Source organism: Geospiza fortis, unplaced genomic scaffold (genome assembly GCF_000277835.1).
Source record: "Geospiza fortis unplaced genomic scaffold, GeoFor_1.0 scaffold70, whole genome shotgun sequence".
NCBI classification, from domain to species: domain Eukaryota; kingdom Metazoa; phylum Chordata; class Aves; order Passeriformes; family Thraupidae; genus Geospiza; species Geospiza fortis.
The window spans coordinates 4,970,242-4,991,160 of NW_005054317.1; the positions used below are offsets into that span (position 1 = coordinate 4,970,242).

The 20,919-nt window shown below is 40.8% G+C and overlaps 1 protein-coding gene across 1 annotated transcript in view; it reads right to left on the reverse strand.

Annotated features, from left to right (window-relative positions):
• Positions 1-20,919, reverse strand: part of PTPRG (protein tyrosine phosphatase receptor type G) — a 305,765-nt gene that overhangs the window by 132,215 nt on the left and 152,631 nt on the right. Inside the window, 1 exon segment of the mRNA XM_005420237.2 lies at positions 3,057-3,152. Within this exon segment, the coding sequence (XP_005420294.2) occupies positions 3,057-3,152 (96 nt within the window).

A 20,919-nucleotide genomic window follows, 5' to 3' on the forward strand; every position in this document is an offset into this window, starting at 1 on the left:
ACAGCAAAATTCCAAGTGCTTCAATTATCCAAGTTCAGAACCAATGTACTTTACCTGGAAATTGCCCTGAATTAATGAATTCAATAAGGAAAATTCTTGTATAGTCCAAGTTAAATTATTTAAAAAGGAAGAAAGAGGGTACTTAATTATTTAATGTTTCACCAATAATTATATAGTTCAGTATAATGTTCACTCACTGGAGAACTGATTTTCAAAGGAACATTTATGAACATCAGTCAAACAAAAAACACCTGCCAGACTATAAACTCAGCCAGTGTTGTGCACATTCATTCCAACACAGCATTACCACATTAGCAAAAATCCAAGTCTTTAATGGCAAATGTATCCAATAATTTATGTAAAAATATTTACATAGGAAAGCATGCATGATACAGCTTTCCAATGCATTTGTAAAAAACAGTATGACCTCTCTTACTACCATTTTAAAAGCTGTGTTCTAGGTAAATGAGTTCAAGATGGGACCAAAGCTCTGGAAAATAGAAAGTTGTAGTACTTGAACAACATAAGTTGCAAATCAAAATGTGATCATGGATATCTTAGGGACATTTCATTCAAAAGTCACTAGGAATCAATTTTAAAAGATAGCTTTAAATTAGCTGCATGAAACACTAGCCATGGCAAGTTTATCTGCATGGAGTCCTGGGGAGCAAGGCTCAGGGAACACCAAGTATTTCTCAAGAAAAACGTTTTCCCAAGTCATAGACCAACAAGCCCAGCACATGATATGCAGCCGAGGGGCCTAAAACAGCACCTTGGTCAAACACAGTAGGGATCTGCAAAAGAATCATCATCATCCATTAATAATCCTGTGTACAACAATTCAAGCCCTATGGGACTAGTTCTGGAAAATCCTCATGATGGCCAAAAGAGCAGCTGTCACACTGGTGTCCCTGAAGTTTATTTACAGGTGCCAGAATTCAGCACCTGTGCCCTTCTAGAATGGGGCCTCTGGGCTTTACAAATCTTCCTCAACTGTTCTCTGTCTTGGAGCAAAGCTGCCCAGAAGGAAAACCCGATACACTCATGAGTTTCACAACACAGCGCTGATTTCTCATTTCAACCCAAAAGAAAAGGAAAATATGCCAAAACCCCCAAATAATTTCCCTGCAGCCACAAAACGGGTCATCCCTGGGTCACGTTGCCAAAGAATTACCTTGACCCCACTCTGGAAAAGATCAGAGGCTGCTCATCAGTAATGGCCTCAGATTTCACAGGTCCCAGAGCAGAGGAGCCCAGCTGCACCATCATCCAGATTTTACAGCCTCATGTCCTACAGCCAGCAGGGCTGGAAATGATGAGTAGTGTAGATTTCTGCTTCCCTGAGGAGACTACAACACTCAGTTGGGGTCTTGAAAAGCCTGAGGTCTCTGACAATCAAATATGGGGTTTTTAACAGCATAACACACTATTTTAAGTTATTTTAATGGCTCCCTTGGAATTGGGCAGAGAGACTTGCACTAAGTGCAGGACTTTGCAGGTGAGGAATAACAAACACAGCCCCACCACAATTTTAAGATCCTGTTAAAAAAAAAGGATTTAGGGAATACAGTGATGTGACATGGGGCAGTGCTTCACATGGATGATGTGAAGCCCATCAGGGTAATTTAGCAGTTAAATTACCAGACAGATGATGCCACAACATGTGGCGCACACCATGGCACAAACCCACGCTCCTTCTGACACGGCACACACACCAAACCCACGATGCTTCACTGTGGTATGAACCAGCCTTTGGCTGCTCTGCTTCTAAACTTCTGTCTTGTATGGCCAAATTCAACTTGCCCAAAGCTTCCTGTAGTACATTGGGATTAAGAAGTCTGGGGAATCATCATCATGCCATGCCACTGTAAATTATCACAGCTCCACCAACTTTGCCCTAATATGAAATGCCACAGAACTGCTCAGAATCCAATAGTGATGAATTTAACATGCCTCCTTCCACTATCCTGATGTCAGCAGAGTTACAGCAATTTATGCAATACAAGGATCTGTCCTTTCCTCCTTATCAAAGCATTTGATCAAAATCAGTGTCATGCAAAAAGACAACCTTACTTAATTTGAGCAGCAGAGTCAGGCTTGTCACTCTAACATCATAAGAAAAAGGGAGGCATTTACATATGAGTACTTGCATATTCCTTTTTATCTGGCTTCACAAAGATAACAGCAAGATCACTTTCTTCCTCAGTAAAAACTAGTGTGAAACCTCACAAAGGATCAGCATTTTCCTTGCTCTTCCCTCCTGTCTTTCCTCTCTTCTGAAAAGCAAGACCCCAAGACATTTCAAAACTTCATTAGCTACTTCTCTGCCTGTGACAGCCTGGTGGTGTGCAGTGGCTCCAGCTCCCTCTCTTCAATTCACCCTCAAGTCAGAAAGGTGAGACCCCGTTTCTGATATGAGGTGACGAGGGGCTCACGCTGCTGAACGCCACTGCCACAGGTCACACTTCCATCACCAGCAGTGGTCCCTGCCACATGCTACACATTTGGAGTGTGTGGAACCACAAATGAGCTCACCCAGCAGCCCCAGATCTGCATCTCTCAGGATGCATTTCAAACAAGTGGATGCATAAATTCACTCATTTGGAAATCTGGTCTGTTCAAGAACTTGCTACTATGACAATTTAGAAGAAGCTGCTACAGATAAGATTGATGAAACATATTGATTAATTTTCTCTCAAGCTACATTTGAATTTTAAGTTTTCCCTAAACAAAACCAGTTGGTGCTGGTTTGTTAGTATTCCAGGGACTGCAGCAATGTGCTTCAGCAGCAAAGGAAGTTCCATGATAAATGTGTTCTCCAGTCTGCATCTGTAGAGTAGCTATAAAGTCAGAACAATCCAGGCAAAATTTTTCATTATGTTTTTAAATATACTTATTTACATTTTAAATCACACATAGACAATATGAAATATCTTTCATTTAGACAGGTGGGAACAAGAAAACAGATGCATCCATTAAGCTTGAAATAATTCAATGAATTAGATAGTACTCAGTGAACACTTTGGTTTATGGATATAGTCTTTGTTTTAACTTACTTGAAAAAACACAGCCATGGCTCCTACCACTCTGTTTTCTAGAACTGCTGTTCCAAAACTGTCAAAGTCATCAGGATTGTAGAAGTAAATCTGCATCTGCAAAAATTAAAACCAACAACAGAATCACATTAGCGTTGATTCATACAGCTTTCACATGATGTAATGCATTCACATTGTATGTAAACCCAGTGTTATGAACCTGAGATAAAGGAATTCTGCTGAACAATTGTTTAACCAGCATCTTGATTGATAGCATGACTGCCCTGTTGGGACAGTAAGCAGGGAACAGAGTTGGTGCAATGCATTTTAATACCAAATCCAAAGGTAAACAGTATGGCCAGTCTGTTCAGATGTTAAGCTTTGTGCTTTCTGCCAGCATCTCTTCATTTCTTTGCACACTGAAGGCTCATCTCCTGCTCTGCTAAATGTGCTAAACATATTTATCTCAAAATCCATAGAGAATTTCGAAAAGGATTTCGATGTTTAGAGTTATTCCTTTACTCCTAAAGTAATTTGTAAGATAAAAGTCTGTCTCCATAGCAATGCATTTTTATGAGCCTCTGATATTCAGGTCTATCAGTTAAGGTCACACTTCTCCCTGTCTTCAGTTAAATTTCATGACTTTTATTTCCAAAGCGTTAGTACTCTGCAAAAAGCATGAGAAAAAACCAGATGTATTGATGTCATTTTTTAATGAATAATAAATATGAATAATTACACAAACCCCAAGTAAGAGCAGGTGAGCACAATGATTACCCCAAACTAGCAAGTGTTGGAGTTACACAAATAGAGGAGGATGAAGAACAGCTTCCTCTATGCCTTCTGCTGGTAAACAGTCCCACTCCACTGCACACATGCCATGAGTAAGGGCAGCCTACCCAGGCCTGTGGGTGCTCGTGCTCTCAATTTCCAGTATGGTTCTTGTTCCACTTCCCACAGCAGCTGAGCTTCCACTTCTGCCAGTTCTCTGAACACACTGCTGCTTCCCCAGTAGTTGTTCAACCCCTCCATTCCAAAAGAAACCCCTAGGGTTAATCCCTCTCTAACAGCCATTATTTTCTTGTTTCGGTTTTTCCAAAATAGTGCTGCACGACACATCCTACTATATTCACAAATGCATTATTTTCCCTATATTTTGTATATGCCAAGAGAGATTATACCCTTTTATCTTGCACAGATACATTCCTACTCACTTTTACTGATCCCCAGGCTTCTGACTGTATATACTGTCTGCAGTGGATAGGTGCTTTGCCAGTATCATAGAGTTAAAAAAACATCACCACATAGGGAAAAGGCCAACACGAAGGTCAGAGCATTCAGAGGTAGAGGTACTTTTTTCAGCAGAAGGAAGACCACACTCTAAATAGCCCACGAAGAAATGAAAAAAAATTGGCACTCACACCAGCTTCATAAAATTTAAAAGCAATTTTCTTCCCCTTCTTTGGCCTTCCTATTCCCAGCATACTCACAGCACACACACAGACGCTGACAGTATCTCACAAAGGTGGCAGTGCCTCCAGATTCTGACAACTTGTGCATTGAACAAATGCAGAGCAAGGTACAGCCATTCATTGATGTAGAAATTAAAACAGTTTGTTTCAGGAAAATTGCTTAAACTTCGGTTTAGCCAGCACAGACCAAACCTGACAAAACACTCACAAACTACATTTTGCTCCTCTTTAAAATAAAGTCTAAAATTATCTATACCTTTTATAAAACATTTCACAATATATTCCACACAAGATTTTATGAAGAAAAGCATCACTGAGTGAGTTCAGCATATGCCAAAATCATTTTGGATCAATTTTGCTCACGGCATTTTAAGGAAATTAATTTTTACAATGCAGTCTTGCATACCAGTGCAAAGGGCTTTGGTAAAAGAGTTTTTCATTCAGATCCCTCGTCTTAGCAGTTTAATCTCACAGCCTAATCAAGAACCACACTCTGCCTTGATTACCATACACATTGGAGCATTTTACCACTGCTCCCTGGTGTTTTTCCAGGGAGCATGGCTGCTCTCTCTGCATCCATCACGTCAAGGGGAACTGTCCTGTATGAAAAATTATTGTCATCTGTCATGCAGTATCTTCCTTATGTGCTCATGCAGCTAGAAGGAACATTTTAGGAATACAATGTCTGAGGAATTGCTATTATATAATTTACACACATACCCCCTGCAAAAACAATGGTAAAAAGACAGTAAAGTTACACCCTCAAAGCCTCATGGTTCAGGTTGCTCATAAAACCACACCTGGACACAGCTGAGCATTAGCATTATGGCAATTTTCTAATTATATTGATCACATATTGTTCTCTTCCATAATACAGCCTCATCAGTTTTCCCCAATTTACAATAAAATGCAAATGTATCCAATGTATTTTTGTTCTTTTATTCATAATATACATAATATTGAATGAATTTATCAGTAGATAGTTAATTTAATATTTTCTATGGGTGGGATAAGGTTCTTTATGTACAAAGTGGGAATAAGACAGTTAACTGTAAAATTAATTTCACCGCATACTTAAGTGGCCTAAACATGCTAGAAAATTTTCATTATTACTCCTTATTATATAATTAGTGTATACAATATATGGGGCACTTTGCATATAAATGACTTCTGTCTCTGCCTGGGATGTAAAAAGCAGCAGCACAGAATGCAACAAAGAGGTTTTTAAGCTGAAGAAAATTTGGATTGGTATTATAATATGCTATTTGTGCAATGCAGAATGGAGAATCACCCAAGCCTACACAACCAACCTGATTTATGGCACTGACTGATTTCAGCCCCATACAACAGCATTTTTGCACATTTCTGCATGTGTTTCCGCAACAAAATTACAAAATTTAAAGGCTGAGAATCCTGCAGTAAAGCCTGAAATGCCCATGTAGAGTGACAGTACCTGTGTGCAGTCAGAACTCTGCTCCACACCTCCCTGCTGACTGTGCTCCACACAGTCTTCCCCGTGGCACAGGGCCAGGAGGGCATGAGTGTCCTGTTCTCTATGGCACAACAGACGAGATTTACAAGGCTTTCACATCTAGCCCCATTACAGCTAACAAGGCTGGGAAAGGCTTACGTGGGCTTCCTTAACCTCTGACGGGCAACACGGCAGTAAAATTGCATTTACCTGGTAAGGAGGTATCATAAAAACCATGTGTGTCCAAGCAACTTGAAATGTTCAGTATTTTGGTAAAGCCAAGCTGAGACAAACCATCCCTACTGAAACAAAGGTACTTTTCCTGCAGGAAGACACTCTCCATCCTGAAAAGCTAACACTAATACTACTGCAGCTACAGAGTTTTACCAAGGCAGGGAGAGGGCAAGAGCTTGCATTTAATGGGAAAACCTCATGCTTTGACACTCTTCAAGCTATAAAAGAATTGTTTTCAAACTTGAGAAAGATTTGCTGTACAGCACAGATTTAAGCCTGAAAAAATATCTCTGAGGGCAAAATCTTCAGACTGTTATAAGTGCCTTAAAACAGAGGATTAGGGAGAAAGCCCTCACTCTGCCATAACCTAGGAGATAATCACCAGTCACCCTGAGAAAACATGTCATGTTTTCTAGTCTCTGCTGTCCAGGAAGATCCACTGGCCAACCATTACAGTATCCAAGCACTCCAGATCTGTCTATACCCAGCCTACAACACTTAGACAAGTGAATACACCCTGCACATCCAACAGGTGGGTGATTTTCCAGCCTGGAGAGCCTTTGCCTCCGAGCTCCTACCCCTCCACCATGCCCTAGGGGCAGGAAATTGCCTCCTCCTCAGGACATCCTACTCCCTGCAGGAACACCTTTCTTCAACCGTGTTCTTTCAGCCTCTACAGAAATCTGGTGTTACCCAGACTTGGCAAAATGTCTGTGCTTAGACTTTGATGCCAAACTGGGCTGCCACCATGCTGATGTTGTAAGGACAGGCTGTCCAAAACGTGTGTATTACTGAGAAATACTGCCCACCAGAGACCAGTTCTGATTTTATTAAGTGCAATTGCCTCTGAATGACTAAACCCTCATTATGAAAAGTCACTGGCTTGCAAGAGCTGAGCCTGCTTCCATGAATGGCCTCCCCTCACCACCCATCCACAAATAAAAGGCTCTGTTTCTCTGCTTGGCATGAGAGGCATCCAGACAGAAATCACCATTCCCGTTCATGACATCTCTTTGCTGTCATTACCCCACTACAAAGACAGAAAGTTTACATCCAATACAGACTGTCATGGCCAAACTCATTCAGCACTTATGAGAGAAAAGCCACAATGAGCATTTGATAGATCCCAGAAGATGTGAGTGAGTTCAAAGCAATTCTAAGAGACTGGGAACCAAGCAAGTACATTTTCCTTAGACAGATGCCAAGTATTTTAAAAATAAATAATTGAGACTTTTAAATTGGGCTGCTATCACCCTGTGCAACCTCCTACAGCAGATTTCTCTTTAGATTAAAAAATGAACAAAGGCTCATTGTGCTGTCACAGATGTGGAGTACAGAATATTCAATAGAACCAGGAATTCTGGTGCAAGGGAAAGGATCATCAGAATTATCTTTCTGCTCATTCCCTTCCAGCAATCCAAGGACTACAGTGTAATTTAAAGCATGGTAAAAAAGCATAAAAAATAAAAGGTTTTATAGACCAGACAAATTTTTTATGAATTAGGCAGCAGAACAGAGAGGGAGCAGTGATGTGGATTGTTATGTACTGCTTTGGAGACTGAGAGTATTTTCAGAAGGGCACAACACCCAGGCAGCATAGGTAAACTGCAACTCTTTGTAGAGTGGTGAAACAAAAATTTTGAAATGTTTGCTTTAAATGATGGAGTTAGGCATTGAATATACTAATTCTTAATTAGTGTCTTTGCTGCTTACATTGTAAGAATAAATTATTCTCAGACACTTTTACAACTGGATTTAAAACCTTTTGCACAAAAATTAAATTCTCTGCTAAGATTATGAATCATACGTGATTTTTCTTAATTGAAAGCTTGCATGTAACTTACTTTTGCTTTAAATATGTGCATAGATTTCCAGTGAACTGGATGATGTGATCCATTTGGCTAGAACAAAGATTTTCTACAGACATAATGTAATCTTCACTGCAGCACTAAAAATTCAAAATAACTGTCCTGCAGTCTGTGTGTTTACTGGAGTGTGAGATGTACACTGGGGCAATAAAGTCTTAATGTTTGATTTCTCATTATATTCTCTTTAAAAAATCCATGAAACTTATCATTTATAACATATTCAAAATCTGCTTAGGAAAGGCAGGGGGAGAGTGAATCGTGATGTTTTCCAGTTCTCCTACCAGAGCTTGATGTAATAACACAGAGTATATTGCATTCTTTTGAAAAGATAAAGTTGAGCAGGAGCAGATAATGGCATGTTTTTCCTGCCTAGTCTATTATTCATCAGTGAATTTTTAACTATAGTTAGGCAGGTAGAGAGATGTATTTTGAATGTCATAACTTGGTATTCTACAGTGCCTAAAAGTGTGCTGGGTAAAATTGCAAAACAAAGAGTCAGACAGGGACTTTGTCCCAATGTAATTGCAACTTGATAATGAATACAATGCTAGGCTGAAAAAAATGAAAGGAGCTGAAACACAGGAAGAGCAAGATCATGCAAGTGAAGTACCGGAATTTAACTCAATTTAGACATTCATATCCCTCAGAAGTATGGTAAATTTCCCTTTCATCTTCTTTAACAGTAAGCACAAATTTTTGCTTTGCTGTCTCCAAACAATGCAGGAGGTGTACCTATGCTATAAATTGAGACAAAGCAATTTCAAGTATTTTTCAACCTGAAGGGTGGTAGCTGTTGCACTTTCTGCCCATAAGTCTGCACAGCATTTAAACTTGTGAGTGATCCAGTGACAGTTCAGTAGAACAGGGAGGAAACCCAGCACTCCTGGGATCACTCTGGGCTCCCATGCATTGCTGGATCACACCCACATCACTCAGTGTCTTAAGTCCTGAATGTTAAGAGAGAAGGACTTTGCCAAGACAGAAACTTCCCGGATTTCTACTGCCAGAAATAAACACCCCTCAGGCCTGCTCCCATCCCTAACATGAAAATCCATCTCGTGGGTACACTGTGAGTCATTACACAAGGAAGGCCCATTTGATGCTAAGAAGCTGCATGTTGCATTCATTTGTATTACCCTAATATGAAAATAACAGTGTCAGTGTTTATGCTTTCCATAACGTGAAACTTTTTCGCAATTGCTTTGTACTCCGAGTAACAGCCATATGATTCACCATGAAATGAAGTCTGGAAAATCGTTTTGGATAAATGGAACTATAAATTCAATAGAATTTCCATGACAACATAGATTGCAACACTCCACCACAAGAGAAATGCTATAAATCATTCAAAACCAACAAAAAAATCAGCAGTAAGTCTTCTCTTTCACAATGCACAAGACCCTTGATTTATAAAGCAGTGGTTATTACCTCCCAGTGCAATGTCTCTTGTTTCTGATCCTCCTTCCTCTGTGTTACAAGTGTTGTTTCATATTTGACCTCCTTCCAAACACAGGAGATTATAACATTAACACTTTAATACTGAGACATAAGCAAGAACTGAAGCAAAACGAGCAGGAGGCTTTTTTGAACCTTTCTTTCTCATCTCCTAAACGTGCTCAAAATGCCTTCCTCCTGTGGTAATTATACCTGTGTATCCAGATATATCACAGCATCTTGTTAGACACACAAATTTAGGAGGCTCTTTTTCTGGAAACGTGGGTGGTAACTGGTGCAATAGGGTGCTCAGTCAGCTTGTGAAAGGGATGTGAACCACATGTCCAAGGGATGGAAGAGATCCAAGGAGAGGAGGTAAAAATAAAAAAAGGCTAAAAGATTGCCCCACACAGTATTGCTCATTTCTACCCTTCCATCAGAGGATTCCTGACAAATGGTATTTCACTTCAAGTCCAAGGAACCAGAATGATGTGATTTCAGGAGAACCTTCACTGCAATTTTAAAAGCACTGTGGCTCTTGCCTTCATGCCTGGAAGAAAAACTTAGAAAATGCAAAGTTCTTTCCTTTCTGAAAAGATTAAGATGCCCCTGAAAACAAGGAGAGAGAAATAGTTCTATATTCTAGGGTTTTTGGGGTTTTTTTTTGGGGGGGGTGTAAAAGTAGGAATATTTCTTAAATATCAAGCCTTTTGGTAACTTGAGAAGTGGCAACTTATGAGCCCTTGGGCTGCAAAGGCTATTAGAGAGTTTCTGCTATCTTGCATTGATCACTGCCCTTTTCTGGGCCTCAGTTCCTCATGTGGTCATTGCCTATCCCTTCTTTAAGTGGGAGTTTTATGAAAAAAGTTTGAGAATTTTGAAATTAATGGGAAGAATGACACACAGTTGAAAACCATGTGATATTTAAGTGCCACATGGAGTGTTGTTGGAGGAAAAAACTTTGAGGTTGCTGTTCATTTGCTTGATATTTCAGTTAGGAAGAGTCACACAGGTACCTCACGGTGTCTATTGCCTCCTCAATACTGGTACCAACTTCAACCAGCTCATAACTGACAGGAGAAGGCGTCATGAGAGTTGCTTGTGCTCTATCCCTGAAGTGTTCAAGGCCAGCCTGGACAGATCTGGATAAGCTGATCTAGTGGATTTCCCTGCACATGGCAGGGAGTTGGTATCAGGTGATCTTTTAGGCCCCTTCCAACCCAAACCATTCTATGCCATGTGGGTCACATCCCTTTTACAAGCAGATGTTGCAGAAATTCAGTGTACACAACTGATGCAGGACAGTGCACCCACACACCCAGGGGCATCTTCCCAGGCTCTGGAAGGCTCCTGGTGTCTTTCACTGGTCTTTACCTCCTCTATCAGAGACTTTTTTGTGTATTTATTGAGTAGCTCTGAGTCTCACTCACAGTGGCTTTGTCTAATGGGGGCATATTCCAAGTAAGATAGCAGGAACACACAACACTGAGGCAAACGTGGCTTCCTAAAATTGCACAAATGGAAAAAGTAGAAGCAATACTTAGCTGCTGTCATGGCTGAAAATCTGAAATGGGCAACTGAGAAAGTGGCTAAGCACAAAATGACACAGCAACCAAAAACAAGCTGGATGGACTAACTGTATGAACAGAATAGCTCTGAAGTCCACCCAAAAGTGGCTGTTTTAGATATCTTCTTCATCTGCTTCCCATGGCCTTCCTAAAAGTAAAAACATCACTACTGAAGAGTTTTAAACTTCAAAATATCCAAACTGCCCATACTTCAGATCATCTTTCAGGAATCCATTTACTTTCTTAAACACCAAGAAGTGCTGCCAGAATGGAGAGAACTGGGATTTCCTTCCAAAAATACTCCAGCACTCATCAGGAAAAAACAAAGGAGCTGCACTTGAAGAATAAACACCACAAAAGCCTATTTTTCCTAGCATGTGTGATTAACACAATTTCACATCCCATTCAGTTCTAAGATACACTAGCAGAAGTATTCATTCCTCTGAGAGCTCATGTCTTAGCACAGATTCCTCTTTTTGCACTGTGGAATTCAAAATGTCCTCTGTGTGTGGTCTTTTTTCTTGATGATGGGTTTGTCTTCTTTCTTTTTTTCTTTTTCAGTGAGAGAAGGCAAGGTCTTCCAAGAGGTTTAATGAACTTCCAAATGCCTCAGAACAAATTCTGAGGTATTTATAGTTTCACTCTGGATTCAAAGCTATGCAGCAGATGGGGCACGTTTTCAGCAGCATTTTGCTGGGCGAAAGGCCATTCCTATCTCTGAGGGGATGTGAAATCCTCCAGGCTGTACACTGGCAGAGTTATTTTTATTTATCAGCTGTGAAGTAGATGGACATTTAGAGCAGAACCAGGCCAGGACAAGAGCTCACTTGGAGGGTAAAAATAATAATGGGTTTTCTCATATTTTGCAGAATACACCTCTATCTAGACCCTCATCATAATGCCAAAGGCAGAGCAAACAGAGTGCTCAGCACTGTTCTCAGTGCAGAGAAACTTGCAGATGACTGGAGGGATGTGTGACAGCCTGTGCTGCAGGGACAGCACTGGTTCTGTCACAGCTGTCCCATTGGAACATGAGGGATTTTTCCAACGCAGCTGCTTAATGTGGGTGTTTTACTTCAAGATTCCCAAAAGGCTTTAATATGCAAGAAGTGAGTACACTATATCCTTTCTAAAACTCAGGATCTCCTGAAAATACCTCAAATTGAAATCCTTCCCCACCATGGGCTGCCTACCCAAATTCCCCAGTGTTGGAAAACCTTACATGCAGTAGCACTGTAGTCTGCCTCTAATTTTCTAGGTTTCTCTACTCTTACCCTCTGACTCTTTTACCAAGCAGAAAGTGAAGTCTGTACACATCTGGAGTGCAGTGTTAAGAAACTTGTGAACTTCTTTTCTTAAGTGACAGACACACATACACAGAGTAGCTAAGTGCCATCTTAATGGTGCCAATGTGTTAAGGACATGATTCTAGATTTACACTAACAAATCAAAAAGAACTAGACTTCAGCACAGCAAGAAGCAAAATATTCAGGCAAGCAGCAAAACTGATACAAAAGTAAAGTGCTGGAAATTGTGTAGCCTTTTAAAGTTAAGCCCTTGTCCACTGTCACAGCTGCAAACCCATTTGCAAACACATTCTGTAATGGTCCTTTGCTAAATGTCAAAGTTATTCTTCCATGCCTATGAAACAGAAACACAGCTCTGATTCTCACCCCCTCCCTTGCTCTACCTGTCTGCAGACACCATGTTGAGACTCCCCTGGTGCATCTGATGTGCTGCTCACTTGTGGCATCACCTTATATAAAGTGACTAAAACAACCTCTCAGCTTTAACACTTCCAATTTCTTACAGGCCCATTGATGTTGAAAAAAAAGAACACCGAACTTCTCTGGAGTCCCAAAGAACACAACAGCGCCATCAGATTGGCATTTGAGTCCAAATTTCACAGGCTTTGGTTTGGTAGAGCTTTCAGAACCCATTCCTGGTGGGAGGCATGTCCAGTTGTGTCCCTGATCAACCAGGCTTTGGGCCAGTTTCATCCCTTCCCTTGACTGTATTTTAATCATAGAAATGATTTGCATGCCCAAGAGTCACATTTCCAGTCTGGCTCACACCTGTGTATTTCTGAAAGCATCTCTTCTGCCTCAGCATCTCACACTCAAACAATTCACCTGTGTAATGGACACCAGAGAAGTTCTGGTTCTCAGTGTGACAGCTGCTGCCTTCTCTCCAGAATCTTGGTGTCTCTGGCTGTAAAGGTGCCCAACCAATTCAATTCTTGCTCATGCCACTCCTCTCACCACCAGCAGCAGATACTTGGATTGCACCAGCCAACACAAATGGGAACTGGGAACACTCCAAACTGGTGCAGCCTCTCCCATCACACAGCAGGGAGAGCTGCCCCAAGCTGCCCAGAGGTTGGGCAGGTACCACCTGCCACACAAATCCACACCAGTATGTGCTACTGGTGCTTTCACCTCTCCTGGTGTTGCTCTGTCACAGCACAAAATGTCTCAGTGGAACTTTTGAAATATGGGAGTTGCACCAGTAAAGTCTTTATCATAAATCTGATAATTAACCCGCATAACTGATTTCCCTCCTGGCAGCAGGCAGGTTGGAATAAATAGTCTACTCAATACCTACTGAGAGAAGACTTCTATATTTCATGTTTACTTTAGACAAGTACAAAAACCTTTTGACAAAGGGCCTCAAAGAGGCAAATTCCTTGCAGTTTCAACAGAGTGCCCTGAATAATACATAAAGCAGCTATGCTCTTATCCCTAAAACCACAGGTGTGAACCAGATGTCATGCTTATCTTCTCTTGAGATTACAGCAACTGCACGCCTTCAGAATATAAAGTAAGCTTTGGATCAAGGAACCTGAAATATATTAAAAATGTGGCACTGAAGTTAAAAATTCAAATATTAACCTAGAAATCACTGTTTCATTCAAGAGTCTGTTTATAGCCTATGTTCTGTAAAAGTTGCATTTCTTTTATTTAACCTTTTTATAACAAGATGTATGATGAGTCACAAATCTGAGATAAAACTATTTGCATAAATCTCAATATTGGTAAGCAAGATTTTGCCAAACAGGTCTTTCAAATATACCACCATCTATTAAACATGCATCATGGCTCAAGAAACAGAATTAAAGTTAAAACCCTAATTTAAATTTTAAACTTTCCTATTATTGTAGTGAAGGTTTAGAAAAAAAGTGAGCATATGCTGCACTCAAATATTGAAAAGAGATTAAACCCAGAAAGGTATCTCAAAGAGAATTTGAAAGTCAACAAAACACAGTAACAAGAAATGGTGCAAATGTGCTCTAACCATACAGCCTTGATCATAATCAGTCACCTAAGAGTGCATAGCCAGAGAATTATTCAAAAATGTTCAGTTCTAAGAAAAACAACAATTTCCTTGCTCAACAAGCAAACATCACTAGTATGTGTGTTTGTTACTGGGGGCATTTCAGGAAAAGAACCTCACCAGATGCACAAAACATCCTGCCCCAGCAGATTCCAAAGGTCATACTCCCACTGCAGTATTTCTTCTCCTAAACTAGGTCCAGGCACCACCTCCTGACTCTCATGTCAAGGCCTCAGGAGCAGCAGTGATTGCTGCAAGGGTCTGCTGTCCCTGAAAGAGGGTTCATGTCCTCCAGTTTTTGCTCAGCTTTCCTCCTCCACCTTGGCTAGCTTCATTCTTTAATCCAACATTCTCGTTTCCTTCCACAGCATCCCCTGTCAAACACACACACTCTCCAAAGGCTGTCAGCAGCTAATGCTAACACTTCACTAAGAGAAGACTGCTAGGTCAATTTATGACAGAAATATTGCAGGTTTGTAATTAGAGCCCTACATAAGAAAGCCTGTGTTTACTCATTAATCTCCACATCCACTTAACCAATACACGCATCTCCTCTCTAGCTGTAGAGAAAAGGTGGTGAATGTGACCTGAATCCAACAGCTGTAATGTCACCTGCTTGATCTTGAGAGAGTTGAGTTACCTTGTTCACATACCAGTATTCACCAGTGACCCAGAGCCTCAGCCTGCCCTCCAGCAGCAGGGACTGTGACTCCTGGGGAAAAAGCATCCAACATCTTGGCTCACTCGTGTCAGTAAAACAGAGTATGAAGAGCCGTAGGTTAAGGTGTTAACATGACCCTGTCTGTAAGGCTGAGCAGTCAAACTTGGTTTGAGTTCAGAGCACAGACCCAGGCTGCTCAGCTCCATGGCAACACTAATGATTTAAACATCTTTACAACTTTTAATTGAAGATATAGGAGAAAAGTTGAGAACAGTACAAAAAAAATATAAAGAATTTCAAATATAAACAATTGAGTCTTCTAGAGTCATCTATGCCTTATCCCCACCTCTGTAAGCAAATGGGTTTTTCTTACAAAAACAATATATGGATGGTATTAAATGTGGTGGAAAATATTCTCCTTCAGAAAAACAGGTGAGACAGGCTACATCTAGGTCTGGAGTCCAGTTCTAATTTCTGCAGGAAAATACATGTAACAGCAAAAAGAAAAGAAGTGCACAGCCAGATAACTCAGCTTCTGCGACTGATACGTGCAACTTCATTACCGTGGAAAGCAGGCAATGAAAATGGCTGTTATCAGCCACTTCAACACCTGGTAACTCCTGCCAGGTGGCACAGGACACAGCTCTTCCCTGCCTTGCCAGGCATGGGATCACAGCAGCGCTGTGAAAGGGAGTGTGTCTGGGCTCCCTGTGCCAGGCTCGTGCTGAACAGACGGAGGAAAGAGATAGGAAGGAGAACAACAGAGATGGGGGAAAGGAAAGGAGACAGAAAGAAAAGACAGCATGCCTATCTCTCACACCAAAGGGCTGTTAAGACTTCGCTGAAATCGGTGGCAGCTCTGGTAGCTTCTGGTAGCGCTGCTACACTGAGTAGTTCAAAACACATTCAGGATCATGACTGGCTTCCTTGAACAGCCAGTGGTTGCTGGGTTGGCCTTACCAGCTGGGTCCTGACATCCCAGGAGATTGTAAACTTCAAGTATTTCAGTTCATCTCCTTCCCTTTACCAATTATCATCTGTCCCTTTCACTCCCAAGATCTCCATTCACACAGCCTGGCAGCCAAGGGCTACGGGTGGCACCAGCATATCTATCAATTATGTGCATCAATCTTTTACAAAACACCAGCTTGATCTGCTAATTTCCAGCTCCATTTCCAGCTTGGAAGGTATTTTGATGGATTTTAGATGATTTCAAGGTGCCCTCTTTCTGCTGAGCTTCTTAAAAATGCTCCACACAGAACTTGTGCAGAGCAGTGTGGCCATGGATATTGTCTAATACTCCAGGCTGCAGCAATACAGCTCTGGAGAGCCCTCACAAAACACTTGATTACAGCTACAGGTGCATCAGGCTCTGTGTCATGTCTCAGGCACTAACAGAAAGTAAATCAAGACATGGACAAAGAGCAACTGTTCCCTTTGCTATACCTCTGCAGCTTCCAGCAAGCCTCAGAGGCCTTTGTGACCTGGAAGCTGCACAAGGACCATCCTTGACTGGTGTGCCCAGAGCTCTTTTAAATCCTCTTTCCAACCTGTATTTACAGCTGACTGCTAGAAACTCATTTCCCAAGGGGCTCCACAATTCATGCACTTGGATACACCACTGGAAAAGGGCTCTGTTGTGCACCTTCTGTCTCACTGGACTCAGAACCTTAGCCACACTGGGAAGCATAGCAAGTAACATTTATTTAACTTTGTTGAAATTTCACAGCCTTGTGTAATCATGTACCCAGAGTCACCTTTTCCAAGCCGAGATGTCACAACAACTATTTATCTTTTTTTCTTGTCACTGAAGGCCTCCTATTTTTTTGGACATACCCAGGATTTTTTAGGATGGGCAGTCAGAACCACTCAATTCATATGTACCACAGAGTAAAGATTTTCCCATGCACTAATTTCCTAATATTTTTGAATTTTACTCTTTGCATTTTTGCTGCTGCTGAGCACTGTGCTCACATGTTCAGACAGCTCTCTGTAAGGACTCCAGGAACACTTCCTTGAGAGGCAATAACTAATTTAATGTTCATTACTCTATGTACAAAGTCAGAGTCTTCTAACCCAGTTAAACTAGAAAATGAGATTTATATGATCCTGCTTTGTGTGTGTGTCTGCATATGATGGTGTCAGACCTTTATAATAATTTTAGAGTGCATTGACCAATATGATCAAATCCCAGCTGCTCACCTGGGGTCTCAACTACTCAAAGACACACATTCAAGTGCCTTTGCAGTTAAGTAGCAAAGTTAAAGAGAGACTCCATTAGTTTCACAAGTATGGATCAAATACTGAAGACACTCCCTGTCCTCCTTCACAAAGCACTTCATCACCATGCCCAGCATGGGCAGCAGACACTTCAGGGGCTGTCACAGCCCCTCCAAACTCAGCAATCCGCACACAGATAACCTGGGCCTTTTTCAACTTGAGAGCACTCATTTCTGCACCTGGGGATGTTATAGGTCACACAATGTACCCTCTTTCTTTCTGATAGCTCAGTGGGAATGCTATCAGTAGGTGCAGATTCCCCTGAGTCACTGAGAGAACACCAGCATTTGAATCTAAGCACACATAATATTAATAGAAATCCACCACTCTGTTTAATATTGTAATATGCTAACTTTAATCATAAAGCCTCTCAGTATTTAAATACTTCAGGCACTGTAGACATTTATACAACTAGCAGTAGATGAATTTTCAAATAGATACTTCTGAGTAATTATCCTCTTGAGACAGCACCAATTGCTAAATAATGCCTCAGTTTAAACAGCACGTAGCTATTATTCTGGGCACTATTAAATCTCTCAGAAACATAAAAAAAGATGGTGATAAATATCTGACACTCCATTTTAGTTTTCATGTGGATGAGGAATAGGACATTTTCCCTCACCTGTTAGTTTGTCTTCAAAGAGAATTCCTTAGAAAATTAGGAAGTAGCCCCCCCTGTTTGCTCTAATAAAGCAGGGTATGCAAATTTGTTCAAGACATCAGCAAAGACTCCTTATGAGCAAAATTAGCACTCAGACTCACAAGGAAAGCTGTCTTAGCAAAACATATCAGAGGAAGAATGACTGGATGGGATAGCTGAGTGGGAACTCCTCAGAACGTCAAAATTCTTACAGATAGCCTGGCAAGGAACAATTGTTCTGTCCCCCCAGAACATCCCTCTGTCATTCCAGGGAAGAACTGCTGAGCAAAAAAATAGAGAATAGAAAGAGTATTCAGTCCAAACCTTCAGTGAATCAAGGCATGACTACAGAGAGTTTTCAGACAAACCTGCTTTTATATAACACACAAAGCTCTAGAATATCAGGCAAATGCAGACCTCTTGTTCAAATAAAACATTGGTCTTTATTCATGATCCCTTAAGATGCTTTTCCTAAAACTCCTCCCACTTGCATATTACTTATCACTAATAAAAGAGTCTGAGGAAAGAAATGTGCATTCTCTGGTCACCGGAGGTCTATGAATAGAGTGATTCAGCATGCTGCTCTATAGAAAAGGTTGTCTTTTCATGGTCAAGAGTAAAAACATGGAAGAAAAATGCATAAAAATAATTGTCTCCTCATCCTGACATTCTTTCATGTCTCAGGGGTGCTCCAAAGCCTTTAGAGATGATGAGCTCTCCAAAGCAAACCATGTCAGATTGTTTTTACCTTCATTCTAGTGCACAACATCTTGATATAATTTCAAAAACAGCCATCAACAATAGAGGCCATCTCCTTAAAACAGAAAGCAAAAGTTAAAATTACTGAAAAAGCCAATTTGTACCCACCAACTATCAAGTAGTTTCATCATCTATTATCAGAGCATCATGAAATGCTCCTTTTCTTAATTCCACTTTGAATGATGACTGAAAACAAGATGAAAGATTTGAAAACTTGCTGGCCAAAAATTTCCATTGTACTTTCCTCCTCAACAGAAAAAGTTACCATTAAAAAAGAGAAAGACTAATATGGAAATGGCAAATTTTAAGCCATGACTGGGAGCTTTACATTTAAAAAAAGCTCCAAAAGTAAGGACAGCAAGATATCTTTATGTGTGCAATAACCCACAGCATTTTAAGACACACACACACACACACACATATATATATATATATATATATATATATATATATCACTTTGAGTTCAGTATCTGATACATTTTCCATAGTATCTCACTGACAATTGAAGCACAGCTGGATACTAAATAAAGCCATGTGGCTGTTCTGCTAAATCCTTTTGTGGAAAAGAAGGAAGGTCTGAAAACTTGGGGGAAAAAAGCATATATGTGAGGTCCAATCACAAACACTTCTGCACTTCTGTGGCCACTACAGGGAGAGAATATGGAGGGATGTGGTCACTCCAGAGCACATGGTCACCACACGATGGAAATGTGTCCTGGACCTGACAGTGGCCATCACCTTGACCTGTGAAAGGTCCAACTCTGAACAGCTGGATTACACCTTGCTTCGGTTTCACTAAGTCCTAAAGAGAAACAGAAGCAGCAACTTCCTCTGTCTTCTTATCCCAAAACTGAGATTTAATAAATGCATAAAGTAATTTTCAGAATTTTACACACAAGAAGTATCTAGACCTGCTGGGACAGAGCTCTGGTGTATTCTGCTGTGAGTTTGTACAGAGGAGCTCTCCTTTGATGCTATCTTTTAGGATTCAATTAGTGATGGCTCAGTCAGACATGATATGAAGGAAGTCCATGTCCTCAATAATTATAGTGACTTTATTATTCTGAATTCAGGACCCTCTGTGAAATTTCAGATCCAGGATTTCTGTATCTACACATCATTCCTCAGGAAGTCATGCTCCCATCTGTAGATGTTCAAAACCTGGTAACATTAATGTTCTCTAGACCAAAAAAAATCATGCTATCTATAAGTATGTGATATCAAATTTAATCTTCTAGACAAACTCAGGAGTATTCATGGATAGATATACTGAATTCTGTCTCTATTAAATTACCTTTTCAGAATATAAAGCATTTGGCCAGTGCAACCTGACAAGTGCCAGATGAGTTACAGCAGAGCAACACAGCCCAATCAGTAAGTTTAGGTACATGTTCTTAATTGTATCAGGTAGATACTCCTTTTTTATCTACTCACACAGACAAAACAAGCTAAAACAGTCCTGTGCTAGGCGGGGAGAAATCTCAGAAGTGGGATGCTGAGAATCAAATCAAAGGTCAGTGAGAGGGAGCCCTCGCTGCAGGAGGCTCACTTTGAAGCCACCCATGCGTACACTGCTCAGACCTGGAGCAGCCTCCTTGCTTGGTGTTTGTACAGGGTCCAGCCTGACAAACATGAAGCCTGGTTCAAAAGATGCTACAAGCACAGCAGCCAGCAAACCACAGGACTTCTGCACAGTATTTTGAGCTCAAAGAACCTTAACAAAAAGGCAAGAGTTCCTTGGATTGTCTCTGGGCTATCTAGGCATGCAAACATTTCTGGGGGAAGGTGGTTCAAAGACCCAATGTATAGCATAACATAAACTACTGGAGCCAACTTAGGGGAGACTTCCTCCTCCTTCCTTCCATATCACAACCTGATTGCAGCCACATACAGATCTGAGTTTGCAATCACTATTATCTTGCTCTTTCCCATGTTAACAGCAGCAAGGCATCAATAAGGATGAACTTGCCTCCATGGCAATAATGTCAGGCATTTTACTAAATCCATGATACAAAGAAATTGCGCCCATTTTTAGATGCCCTTTATCACACGCATGTCACGTCTCACCAAGATATAGTTACATGTACATGTTTTTAAAAGATTCCGGGCTTCCACATAAATAAACACACATATATGCCCACAAGCTTGGGGAAGCAATCGATTT